Source organism: Myotis lucifugus, unplaced genomic scaffold (assembly GCF_000147115.1).
Source record: "Myotis lucifugus unplaced genomic scaffold, Myoluc2.0 scaffold_51, whole genome shotgun sequence".
NCBI lineage: Eukaryota > Metazoa > Chordata > Mammalia > Chiroptera > Vespertilionidae > Myotis > Myotis lucifugus.
The window spans coordinates 5,343,982-5,358,338 of NW_005871099.1; the positions used below are offsets into that span (position 1 = coordinate 5,343,982).

A 14,357-nucleotide genomic window follows, 5' to 3' on the forward strand; every position below is an offset into this window, starting at 1 on the left:
GGTTCTGTTCTCTTGGAGGGTTCTCCCCAACTCCCTACTCTATTCATGAGATTTGATTAGGAGCTATCAGTCATTGTCCCTGCAAAAGGGTCAGCATGTGACCCAAGCCAGGACTGTCCCTGGGATTTAAAAAAGAGAACCAAGAAACTAGAGCCTTTCTCTGTTAGCAAAACCAGGAAGATGTGAGCCTGTGTCTGGGAATATGTGAAGGATGGAGGCTGCAGTGAGAGGTATTCATGCAGTCCTCACAGAGGGATGGACAAGCAGAGATGATGAGGGTGGGAGTGCGGAAGGGAGAGAGGAATAGGGGTGGAGAGAGAGAGAGGCTTCAATGGCATTCTAGTCTTTGTTTTATTCCTTCCGCTCCCCTGGAATCTCTTCTAAAATTTTGGTTTTCTCTTTCTTAAATTCCAGGACTGACTCCAGGAATTCTTCCTACAAATGAATTTTGAATTGGTCTTTGGTTACTGGCAACCAAATAACCCTGAGCAATGGGAATAGACTCTTCCCAGAGTCTCCTCAGTTCCCTGGGTTCTCGGCTGTCTGTCTTATCCACTATCTGAATTTCCCTGGCTTTCCAGGCTCTAAAGCCCCAGGTTCTGAAAACAGTCTGTCCCTTTCTAATTCACTGTGGCAAACTGCCGCTGATTAAGCTGATATTTGTTCTTAAAGAGTTGCTGGTTAGCCCAGCCAGTGTGGCTTAGTGATTGAACACTGACCTATGAACCAGGAGGTCATAGTTTGATTCCCGGTCAGAGCACATGCCTGGGTTGTGGGCTCAATCCCCAGTGTGGGGCATGCAGGATTTAATGAAATGTACCAGAAGGAAGTCCTTCTTAATCTACCCTAACTCCAAACTCTCATTTTGGGAAATATATCAGAAATGGAATTATTTAGCCTATCCCTCTACCCTTTGCTCCCACTCACCCCCTCCTCATCTTTGCCTGTGGTTCTGCAACCCATAGGGCTCAGTCCTAATAAACAGGTGTTTTCTTGGAGAGAGTGAGGGTTAGCCTTGCATGAGTCTACAGCTGTGGCAGATCTCCTCTGTTGTACTGTCTTTAGAGCCAATTACTGAGCTCTTTTTATCTTTTAATATTATTTTGCAATGGTAAAATGGCAAGATAAATCACTTACTTCAAAAGAGATGACAGATGGCATGGTTTAAAACAAGAGAATGTCTCCAATGAAAAGCCAATAAACACAATGTTGATAAAGTGCTATGAATCAGGAGTTATGGATACAGATGGGCTTGGTTTACTTAGTAAATAATTTGCAGGACCTATTATGTGCCAGGCACTTAGCTAGGCACAGAGACTCTGTCTGTCACTGTGAAGTCACCTTATTTATACTACGTTTGACTGCACAATAAGCTGTAACTTCCTGTTGTCATTTTTCCTAGGAAAGACCTATCCTTAAAATACCCTCTAGCATTGATGGCTATAGGCCAAGCATAAACTCCATATCAAGTTATGAATTTGACATCCACCTGTGCTCAGAAAGAGACAGGGCTGTGCCTTTTCTTACAACCTGCACTTCCCTCGGCAAGTAGCCGAATCTGAACGAGGTCCGAGAGGCGGCTGAACCCCTGCCAAATGACACTCCACTCCACTGACAGAACAGCATCCCCGCAGTTCTTCCTGCCGACAGGTATCTATTCTGAACTCCTAGTGAAGGCAGTGACAGTTCCCATCCTTGATCTTTTGGCTTGGTTCCCAGGGAGACCTCCTCATGCTATGTTTTATTCATGGTGCCTCCCAGGCTGGTTTCTTTATTGTAAAAATCGGTGGTAGGAGTAGGGATAATACAATGGACCTGACATAAAATTCAAGCGTCATGATAAAACCATCCCTTTGTGTGCTAAGAGTCTACAAGTAGGGTCTGAGATTCTGTGGAAGGTTTGTGTTCTGAAGATTTTTAAGACAAAGCATCCACAGAGACAAAAAATACAGTTATGCATATCATGTCGGAAGAGTGAAGGAAATAGGTCAGATAAACCACAGTAGCCTTTGCTGGGAAATGCATTAAGCCTTAGACATCTGAGCGCATGGAGGAAAAAGATGGTGCCGTGGATAAAAACAGTAGCCAGTGGTTCTCAACCTTCCTAATGCCACGACCCTTTAATACAGTTCCTCATGTTGTGGTGACCCCCAACCATAAAATTATTTTTGTTGCTACTTCATAACTGTAATTTTGCTACTGTTATGAATCGTAATGTAAATATCTGATATGCAGGGTTTATTTTCATCATTACAAATTGAAGATAATTAATTAATTAATTATGATGAATCACAAAGACAATATGTAATTATATATGTGTTTTCCGATGGTCTTAGCGACCCCTGTGAAAGGGTCGTTCGACCCACAGGTTGAGAACCGCTTCAGTAGACTGATGGCTGTGTGGACCACAGGAGGAAAGCTATGAGAATATACAGAGTCAACATTTATTCTAGCTTCTCCCTATGAAATTTCATTACCATCAGTTGTCTTTGCTAGAAGAACTATGCATCTTTCTACTTCACTAATTAGGAATCTGTAGGAGAAAGTATGAGCACGCATTTCTTCCATCTGCCCCACCTCCAAAACAAAACCAAATAAAACCAATGGCCAAGTATTATAGAGGTTATCACACTATATCATATACAATTGATATGCACACATATGCATACCTTGAGCAGTATGGTCTTCTCATGACGGGTGATGTTAACACTGTGGGGCTGTCCATTGGCCACGTTCCTGTGGTCTACATCGATATTATATGGCTCTCTGGTGCCACCCAGGTTGTAGCGAATCTGTAAGTTTCCTATATAAGGGATAGGAAAAAAACTCAGTAATTTTTTTCCAGGTTTCATTTTAATAATACTTCTCCCAATCCTTGACACTTAGGTTTGCATTGAACCCTGCTCCCTCCTTTGATGTCCATCAATTACATCTGCCATTCTGAATTCTGAGTCACTAGCTCCGAGGCACATGAGGGTTAACAGCACCTGGCACCCTCGGGTTTACAATCTACCAACAGTGAGCCATCAGTGACCATGATCTCAAAGTTGAAGCAGCAAAATGTATAAAATGATCCAAGATGGGAGTGTGCCTGGGAAGGAATAATGAAAATATATACAATATAGGAATGTGGAGGCCCCACAAAATACTCTGAAGTAAAAAATAAATGCAGGGTACAGGGACAGTCTCACAGCATCGGCAAAGCATGCCATTTGGCGTATGAAAGAATCATGAGCATACAGTATTAAAAACAAACATAACTTATAAAAGATAAACATATGGGATTTGGGGTGGCTTTGCTGACACTAAGGGAGCAAAGCAATTACTTTTATTTGAGGTTAGAGATTGCTTCAATCCAAATGCAAAACAAAGGAAATGGTGGGCTTCCCGGGCCCTGGGTACTGGTCGCCTCTGTGAAAGCTCACTTTGACTGGATGAATTATTCTTTTTTCCCTCCTTCTTTCTTCCCAATAAAGACAAACAATATTCAAGAAGACTCATGTAATATTCTAGATCCTGTTTTTAATTAATCTGCATGGCAAACATAACTTTTATGTCTTATTTATGATTTTTAAAGACCAATATTTTTATTTCATTTTTCACTCAAATTGGAATCTTCATTTTAATAGCTAACATCTCTGAGGTTAAAAAATGGAGTCTGACCAATTGCAAATCACCTCATGGATTCCTTGTGGTCTCTTTCATGCACCTTCTACAGGAACAAAACTGATATTCTGATTTTTAAGTTGTGAAATAAAACATAATAATTAAAATTTAGTACACAGAAATAAAAAAATAAAGTCATTGGAAACCTCACCATCCCAGGATAACAACTCTAACTCTCTGGCCATATCACCTTCCAGATATTTCTCATGCTCTTATATATACACAAATAAATGCAATAGTTTCTAAATGCTGCCTTTCCTCATCTAGGCATTCCAGCATTACAAGTGCTACTTAAAATATTCTGCCAAGTTCCCAGAGTTGAAAGAAACGTTCATTAGGACGATCAAGAATGAATTGCATTTCCTATTTTTGCTTTCAAAGCGAATTCAATAAACCTTCGCTGGTTCTGAGATTTACCTTAGTATTTATTCTAGATCCCTTTGCTCACAGCATTTCAATCAAACATTGTTGGTTTTCATCTATGAAATGTGTCTAAATTGCCCCATTCTTCTTCATCTCTGTACCCACAGGGGCTCCATGGTGCTTAGAATGCCCCATGTGAAACACATAAGAACTACTCCCCTGCTATCTCAGCTCCATCAGAGGCCCTCGCCCCTGGTGCCTTGTGTTGGCCACTCCATATCAGTGACTGACTTGACCTCACCTCACTCTTCGGTGAGTCCCCTGTTTCTCTGCTCTTCCCATTCTCTTATTGACACCTCAAACACAATGGATTCAAAATCAGACTCTTGATCTTACCCCCCGCCCCAAATATTCCACTGCAATTTTCCACACATTTTCCTTCATCCCTCCAGCTACTCCTGCCAAAAGATCCAACTCCCCTCTTCCTTCTAGATTACTCATATGGTCTGTCAGCAAATCTTGGCTCTTCAAAATATACCTCAAATCTTATTGCTTTTTATCATCACCATTTCTACCCCCAGACCAAGCCACCATCATCTTTGGCCTGAATTACTGTACTAGCCTCCACGCTAACCTCTTGCTTCTGCCCTACCCTCACCTTCCCCACCCTGGTCTCTGCCCCTCACAGACCTGTCTCCTCTCCACCTGATACTTCAAGTGATCCCCTGCTCAGAACCTTCCAATGCCTTCCTCTTATCTCACCTGTAATAAAAATGGAAGTTTTCATAATGGCTCTCCAGGCCCTATATGAGCTTCCACTATCACTTCTGACATAATCTCTTATTATTCCCCTCCTTGCTCACTGTAGCCTCCTTGCTGTTTCTCCAGAAGCCAGCATGTTCCTGCCTCAGGACCTTTGCACTTGCTGATTCTTTCATCTAGGATGCTCACTCCACAGTTATCTGTCTGGCTGACTTCTCACCCCCTTTAGGTCTTTGCTCAAATATCATCTTCTTAGTGATTATTTCTGTGGTTTTTTCATTAAAAGCAGAATTTACCCACTCCTTTCTGTTGGCCAGGCCCTCCCTTTCCTGCCTTATTTTTTTTCCTATTATAGTTCTTATAATACAATGTACTACATATTGTCTTAATTTATTGTGTGTTTTTCCGCTCAAATGTAAGTTTCATGAGAGCAAGGACTTTTGTATATATTATTTATGATATTATTCCAATGTAGAGTAAATTTCTGATACTTGGTAGGTGTGGGGAATAAATATTTATTGAATGAATGAATGATGATCTCCCTCCTTCTGTGCTTTTTTCTTTCCCACGTTTTCTTTGCAGAGAGGTCTTTTCAAAATGCATAATTGATTCTTTCAATGGCTTACTTAACATTCTTCTAAGTCTTCCAGTTGCTCATAAGATGAAGACATACATTATTTTTAAAAAAATATATATTTTATTGATTTTTTACAGAGAGGAAGGGAGAGGGATAGAGAGTTAGAAACATTGATGAGAGAGAAACATCGATCAGCTGCCTCCTGCACACCCCCTTCTGGGGATGTGCCCGCAACCAAGGTACATGCCCTTGACCAGAATTGAACCTGGGGCCCTTCAGTCTGTAGGCTGACGCTCTATCCCTGAGCCAAACTGGTTAGGGCAAGACATACATTCTTAATGTACCTTATGATGCCCTGTCTGATCTGAGTTCTGCCTGTTACTTTATTTTCAAATCATACCATTTACCTTCTCACTTTTAACGTTTGTTACCTTCAACTTCTCTTATGTCCTAGAAATTAAATTCTCCTTCCTACCTCAGGACCTTTGAATATGCTGCTTCCTTTTCCTGCTTCTCTTCCCCATTCTTCAGTGTTTTACTCTATTTTTCCTTTATCCTAACAGCATTAAAAATAATCTATATTTCAGAGTGAAGGAGATGAGCAGGTGGTTATTTGAGCAACATGCAGAAAGTTGATTGTCTTGACTCCCCTTTGCTTCCGGTGCTCTAACCTTGTATAATCTCAGCCAACTTTCTTGAACATGTAGCTGTATTCATTCATCACTTATTTATTCATTTCTTCAGAAAACATTTATTTAGTGATATGCAAAGCACTGTTGAATCCAATTTTTCAGGGTCTGAAAGTGGGCTGTTTTTCTCTAAGTGTCGAGTCACTTCTCATACAACCAGTCCCAGTTCCCCAGTGTGTGCCAGGCTGTGCCTGGGTCTGGGAAGACAGAGAGAAGTAAAAGACGGCTCTGCCTTTGAAGGCCAGAGCTCAGAGGGACCAGTAATTATGCAAAAAACTGGACATTCTCCTCTCTATTGTCTCCGCTGTTGGTCCCTTTAAGTTCCCCAGCTCATTCAAATCAGTATTCAGTTGTGGTTTTTTAAAATTATTTTTCTCTTTTCTTGCTTTATTGAACTTTGTAAATATGATTTAAGATGTCTATAACTGCTTTCCTCAATGGCAACAGAAATTATTTGCTTTGAGAAAAAAGATGAGTTGGATCTTTATATTATATATAATGAATATCTATAAACCGTAATAGCAATATTCTTGAATAATAAAGTTCAAATGCTGTATTGATTGCTTTCAAATAATAGCACAAGAGAAGTACAACATGATGATAGGGAGATATATTAATATTTGTTCATTAAAATAAAATATTCGTAAGTGTTCATCTCCTGAGGGCATGACAGCAGCGTTAAGGAACTGCTCCTGCACTGGCTGCCGCCACTCACGTGCTTTCCAGATTTACTCTCTCCTGGTCGCCACCACTGTCATCGTAAACACTCACCTACTGGCACCTACTGTGGGCTGGGAAGACAGGGAGTCCTTATAACAAAGACAGATAACAACACAGGGCACTAAGTGCCAAGCAGATGACATTGAAAATAAGAGTAACGGGAGTTTAAAGTAAGGAGTCGTCACTGAAAGGAGACGAGATTTGACCTGGGTCTACATTGAAATACCGGGAGGAACACTTCGTACAATATGTGATTGTCTAGCTACCAAGCTGTATACCTGAAACAGATACAAACTGATATTGAATGTGAACTGTAATTGGGAAAAAAAGAGAGAAAAAAAAGAAAAAAAAGAAAGGCAGGTCTTAGACCAGAGAGGAAGACGGGGCTTTTCCAAAAAAGGGAATGTAATGGGCAGAAACACAGATGCCCACAGAGCCCTTGGGGTAGAACAAATTCCTTTGTCACTGAATGTGTGACAAGACAGGGGATGTGGATAATAATAACCTCTAACATTTACATGCAATAAATGCTTTACACATTGATTTTCACAACACCCTATGCGGCAGACAGCATTTTACAGATGGGAAACTTACATCTCACAACCCACAAAGGCAGATTCTGAATTCAAACCCTGGCATTCTGGTTCCACACTCGGAGCTCTTCCCCACGAGGCAGGTGGTAGGGCTTGGTTGGAAGGTTGCAGGATTTTGGATTTCTCCTGTGGTCTTGGGGGGAGAAGGAGGCACTACTCCTTCTATGATAGGGATACTGTGCATAAAGGAAGACCCACTCTGGCTGTGGTGGGAGGTTAAGGTGGAAGGGACCGGAAGCAGAGAGCTGGATTGGGACAGAGCACCCTGGTGGACACATGGAGGGGCCCTGCTGTCCCATGAAGGGGTATTGGGGTCCCAGGAGCCCTATGGGAGGCGAGTGCTGCTAAAGATGCTGGGTGTGGCCTCCCAAACACAAGCTCCACAGGACTGTTTTGCCTGATGGCCCACAAGATGGGGAAGGGTGGAATGTGCATGGATGATACCAGGCTGTGAGTCTGGGTGTCTGAGTCAGAGCACTGTCAGAACTGGGGGAAGAGCTGCCTCTGGGGAACAGTGAAGAGAACACAGCTCGACTATGTCGAGTTAGAGGGGTGCCAAGACATTAATTTAAGACATTTTAGTTTAAAAAAAAATTATTTTGGCATAGTCCTTATTGATTTTTTCCCCTAAATGACTTCCTTAAAATTTTTTGCTTTATATCTCAGTTAATAAAAAAGTCAGTATTTAAAGTGTAAAAAGCCACATTTTCATCAGCAGTTTGAGGATGGCCTTGTGATAAGTTGACAGAAGCCAGCTGGCTATGTTTTGCAAATGCACTGAGAGGGTCCTGGGGTCTCTGCAGTGTGGAGAGAGCAGCTCAGAGCTCTGGGCCTGGAACCAGCACCTGGGCCTAGAAACCTGGGTTTGCCATCACCCACTGGGTGTGCAAGGCACTGAACCTATGTATCCCAGGTCACCTGTAGAAAGGGGATAGAATAGTGTCTATGGCACAAAGATGTGTGTTTAAAGGAATGGATATATGTGAAACACTTAGCATGCTTTGGGCAGCATTCCATGGTAGCCACTGATATTAAATCAATTTACTATTAAATGAAAACCCTTGCCTGCAATGGATATTAAATGAAAATCCTTGCCTGTGACGAATGCCCACAAACACCAGCATGTGTGCTCTCAGGGTGGGTGTTGGCTGTTGAGTTACTAAATACAGTTGGGGACCACATTTTTGCACGGCCATGTCTTGAGAAGCAGACAATACAGCATCTACTGGGTTGTGTTCATTAAATTCTTGACAAGCTAAATGTGAGAACCATCATCCCTGCCCACTGAGGTGGACAACATCAGTGGATTAAAAATCTATTAGCCAGATCCAGGAGATGCAAACTTAACTCGTGAACTCTTGGAAAGCAGGGGCTATGTCCCTTTTCCTTCTGCTTCCTCACTGATCTCATGTATTATTTTTGCTATTTAGAACAGGGATCCTTGCTCAGTGTGGGCACTGACGCGTGTAGAAGAGTATTACTCAGGAGCAGCACCAACATCCAAACGGACACCTGGTTCACGTTGTTGCTTTTCTGGCTATACTAGTATTTTTCACAAAGTTAGACTGATATTGGACAGTCAAAACTGTATCTTGCCCCCCCTTTTTTTGGTTTAACATGATACTGCTAAAATATTTTTCTCCATGCCATTAATTACTCTTTATGAATAGTATTCTTAATGGATACATAACATTGCATAAAATTGTGATTCCCCCTTTCACAAACCAAAATTTTACTCAAGTTAAACTTCTCAGTCCTTTCGAATTCCTAGAGGTAATACCATGATGGACACCTTCATGCTAAATTTCTATCTAATTTTTGGCTAATAACTTTAGGAATAATTTCTAAAAGGGAAAATCCTAGCATTTATTTACCCATCTTTTAAACTTATTGTCCAAAGAACAAGTTGAAGAATTTGCTATTTTTCAAAACTCGAGCTGAATTATGTTAATAATAATAATAATTCTTGGTTCCCTTGGAAAAAGACCTTGATCTTTCAGATGTTACAACCTGCAGTCACCATCAAAGAAGGCTGCAGAGCCTAACCACTGAAGAGCAAGACGATGAGAGAGGGACCTCCACAGTGCCAGCTACACAAGCTCTCTGGGAAATGAGTTAGAGAGATTCGCTCCTTGATACACCTAAAATATATTCATTAGAAAAAAAAGTGATCTTAAATCTGTAGGTGTCTTAGATCTCAAGTTTATATGCATTAGGAAGGTTTACACTTCTAAGTCAGGCCATAAGGCCATGCCCAAAATTGCCACCAGGATGCCTGTCTTAGTCACCTGTCTGACCCTCTTTGGCTCAGTGCATATCTAGAGATCAAGATGGTGCCAATATTATAAATGTAAATATACCCCTGTTTTAAGCGACCTTTATGTCAGGGATATATTTTATGAATGTGAAATCCGGAGACTGGTTAGGAATGCAAATTTCTCTGATTCTCTATTCTACTGAACATCTATATGTTCTGTAGGAAACTATTGATCATTATCATAATCAGGATGACTCATTGATTTATATAAAATTAATTTCACTGCTTCAAAGCTCATCTCTACTTAGGTCAACGGCTAGCTGTCTTTGTCCTTACCGGTGGGTTTGATGAGGACCGCCAAGAAGTCGGTGGTGAGAGAACTGACGTAGAGGAGAATGCAGGGCGCCTTGGAGGTACTGAAGCTGAACCGAATCTCCTCGTGGGCCAGGTCTGGCAGTGGGCCCTGTGGATCCGGTGAGCTCTCCGATCTGCTGCCCGATTCTTTGCCGCTGATCCCGGATGCCTGGAAGTTATATCGTAGCCACATCCCTTCTTCAAAAAATGCACCAACATCTGTTGAAAAGAAAAGGAAAGAGGAAATTGAAAAATGAGAGGTTGGATGTGGGTACCACCAACAATTTAAACCCTGGTCAACTGTTAGTTTTGGAGTGGCCGCTAAGGCAGTTCAGCGAGGACGCACTCTGACTCCAGAAAGGGTCTCAGACTGGGTGCACTTCTAGGCAGATGGATGTCATTTCATCAACACAAATCCAAAAAAAAAAAAAAAAAGAATCATGCAACAATGTGGCGATCTGTTAATTTAAAATATAATAGTACAATTAAGAAATGTAAATCATGCCAGGAAGAAACTTCCAGTTTAGTACTCAGACCAGATAACTAATTTAGGCTGAAGAGATACACTGAAATGAAGGCGGTGTTGTAACATGAATCACCAATTCAAGGCTTTCCCGGGGATAGTCTTTGAGATGGTTTCACTTTGGACATTCACTCACTCGCAGAGCCCCTGAGCAAACCATAAGTCCTGGAAGCTTTGTGGATAGTGTTTCAAATCACAAGACATGATGGTAGAACTGGGTTCAAATTCGGCATTGCCGTTAAATAGTTATGCGGCCTTAGGGGAAGCTACGTCACCAGCTTCTCTAGGACTCAGTATTTTATCTGTGAAAGGGAGATCGTAATAGTGAAAATTACAAAAGATACTTAAGTAATCTGCACATAATAAATTGTACTTATTGTTATGATGAAATTAGAAGAAAGGTCACTAACCCTTCATTAGTCTTTTCCTGTAGCCTAATCAGCACTACTTGGCTTTTAATCATTTCCTGGCAGACCAGCTCCTGCTGTAGTTTTTCCCACTGTTTGATCCCGAATGTTCTGAAATCACCTCCGGACTCACTGTGAAACACTGAGGCACCTTCTGAGGCTTGTTTGGTTTTCGGAGTTACTGTTTCATTGCCCTGTACACATACCCTTCTGAAAGCATTTCTCAAACTTCTTTGCCCATGGAACCCATTATTCTCATCCCACTAAATTAACACTACGCAGAATATATTTTGTGAAACGCACTCTATATTATAATCAATAGGAGGGACACACTTGAAAAGGGTTCTTTCATCTGGGAATTTTGAAGTTTCTTCTTGTTAAATAGCCTAGCAAAGCCTGGAGTCAGACTCCTGTGGATGAATCTTGGCCTTGATGCTAACCAAGGGTGCTAACTTGGTCTATGGCTTGAAACTCTCTAAGCCTCAGTTTCCTTCTCTGAAAAATGGGGCCACACAGGTTGTCATGAGGATTAAATTACCAAAGTATAACACTTAGCCCAGTGCGTGGACATGTGATAAATGTTTGATAAAGATTAGTTAGTTATATTACAAAGACATGTTGCCATGTTTTATTGAGGGCACAGATGCTACCCTGTACCCCACCTGACACCACCACACACATACAATTCTCCAGTAAGTCATCTAGCACTCTTGCAGAGTCTACCATGTTCTGCTTCTCACTGAGTTGTTGCAAAAAGAGTTCAATTGGCTACAGGCTCTCAACTATGGGGAGTACTATTTTCCTCTGAGCCGCCCTGCCCCAAGAACTCTTACAAACGTGTATGCATGTGTGTGCATGTATTCACATGTGTATGTGCGAGGGTGTGCATTTGCATGTGTCTGTGCATGCGTGTGTGCATGTATATGTATGTGTGTATGGGAAGGTGTCCAAATGATGGGGGTACCACTGGCATTTAGTGGGCAGGGGCAGGACTGCCAACGTCCTCCAATGTGTGGGACTGTCTTGTACAATTAAGAATTGTTTTGCTCAAAAATGCCAGTGTCCTTGTTGGCAAACACAGGATTAAACATACACTTAATCCACACTAGTCACCGCATGACTTACTGGATTGTAAAGATGCATGAAATGCATCACCGCCCTTGAGGAGCTTTCTGTCTAGCAGTGGGTGTGGAGGAGATGCATCAACAACCTGGACACATGGTGAGTGTGTTCCGAGTGTAGGGTGAGTGTTCTGTGGTTTTCTTGGCAGGCTATGTGCTAAGAGCTCCATCTTGCTGCTTAGAAGATCCTAAGCTCTCAAGGAGCTCTTGGAGGCAGTTGCCAACCTTTCGGACCTCACAGACCACCAGTTGGCGACTGCTGGTCTAGAAGGTGCTTTAACTAACAGACATTGTTAGAAGGCAGTGTGGTGAGTACAGGATCAGAGTGTACAGTGGGGGACCTGCAACACTGGGGGCACTAGCCTGGTCTCCAGGGCCCTAGGAAGACTTCCTGGGAGAAAAGACATTGGAGCCAGGACCCAAAGAGCCAGAGGCCGTCACTATGTAAAGGTGAAGAAGAGGAGCGGGCCAACCACAGGTAAATAGTATGTGTTAGATAAACTGGAGATGAGCAAGGCTGATCATGAAGCGACATTCAGAAAGCTAAGGATTTTATTTTTTTATTTTTATTTTTTATTTATTTTTTATTTTTTTATTTTTCGCTTAAAGTATTACAAAGGGTATTACATAAGTGTCCTTTTTTTCCCCCCCGCCCTTGACAAACCCCTACCCTCCCTTACCCCCCAGTGTCTTATGTCCATTAGTTATGCTTATATGCATGCATACAGGTCCTTCGGTTGATCTCTTACTCCCCTCCCTCCTGCCCCCCAACTCTCTCTGGCCTTCCCACTGCAGTTTGGCAATCAGTTTGAGGCAGCTCTGCCTCTGTATCTATTATTGTTCAAAAGTTTGTAATGGTCTTTATTATCCATGAATGAGTGAGATCATGTGGTATTTTTCCTTCATTGACTGGCTTGTTTCACTTAGCATAATGCTCTCCAGTTCCATCCATGATGTTGCAAATGGTAGGAGTTCCTTCTTTTTAACAGCAGCATAGTATTCCATCGTGTAGATGTACCACAGTTTTCTAATCCATTCATCTACTGATGGGCACTTAGGCTGTTTCCAGATCTTAGCTATGGTGAATTGTGCTGCTACAAACATCTGGTTACATATATCCTTTCTGATAGGTGTTTCTGGTTTCTTGGGATATATTCCTAGTAGTGGGATCACAGGGTCAAATGGGAGTTCCATTTCCAATTTTTTGAGGAACCTCCATACTGCCTTCCATAGTGGCTGCACCAGTCTGCATTCCCACCAGCAGTGCACAAGTGTTCCTTTTTCTCCACATCCTCTCCAGCACTTGTCGTTTGTTGATTTGTTGATGATGGCCATTCTGACAGGTGTGAGATGGTACCTCATTGTTGTTTTGATTTGCATCTCTCGGATGATTAGTGACTTTGAGCATGTTTTCATATGTCTCTTGGCTTTCTGAATGTCCTCTTTTGAAAGGTGTCTATTTAGATCCTTTGCCCATTTTTTGATTGGATTGTTTATCTTCTTTTTGTTAAGTTGTATGAGTTCCCTATAAATTTTGGAGATTAAGCCCTTATCAGATATGACGTTGGCAAATATGTTTTCCCAAGAGGTGGGTTTTCTTGTTGTTTTGTTGATGGTTTCTTTTGCTGTGCAGAAGCTTTTTATTTTGATGTAGTCCCATTTGTTCAGTTTCTCTTTAGTTTCAACTGCCCTAGGAGCTGTATCAGTGAAGAAATTGTTTTGGCATAAGTCTGAGATTTTGTTGCCTTTGTATTCTTCTAGAATTTTTATGGTTTCCTGTCGTACATTTAAGTCCTTTATCCATTTTGAGTTTATTCTTGTGTATGGTGTAAGTTGGTGGTCTAGTTTCATTTTCTTGCATATATCTGTCCAATTTTCCCAACACCATTTATTGAAGAGACTATCTTGGCTCCATTGTATGTTCATGCCTCCTTTGTCAAAAATTAATTGAGCATATTGGTTCGGGCTAATTTCTGGACTCTCTATTCTATTCCACTGGTCTATATGTCTGTTCTTGTGCCAGTACCAGGCAGTTTTGAGAACAGTGGCTTTGTAATACAGATTGATATCTGGCATTGAGATCCCACCTACTTTGTTCTTTCTCAGGATCGCTGCAGCTATTCGGGGTCTTTTTTTATTCCAGATGAATTTTTGGAGAGTTCGTTCTAGATCTTTGAAGAAGGCCATTGGTATTTTAATGGGAAGTGCGTTGAATTTATAGATTGCTTTGGGTAGTATGGACATTTTAATGATGTTGATTCTACCAATCCAAGAACATGGATGTTCTTCCATCTGTTTATGTCTTCCTCTATCTCCTTTTTCAAC

At 41.5% G+C, this 14,357-nt stretch overlaps 1 protein-coding gene across 1 annotated transcript in view; it reads right to left on the reverse strand.

The window, feature by feature from the left end:
* Positions 1–14,357, reverse strand: part of CNTNAP2 (contactin associated protein like 2) — a 1,215,871-nt gene that overhangs the window by 116,148 nt on the left and 1,085,366 nt on the right. Inside the window, exons 18-19 of the mRNA XM_006088715.3 lie at positions 9,964–10,200; positions 2,670–2,803 (exon numbers count right to left, since the gene is read on the reverse strand). Of these exons, the coding sequence (XP_006088777.1) occupies positions 2,670–2,803; positions 9,964–10,200 (371 nt within the window). The remainder of the gene's footprint in view (positions 1–2,669; positions 2,804–9,963; positions 10,201–14,357) is intronic.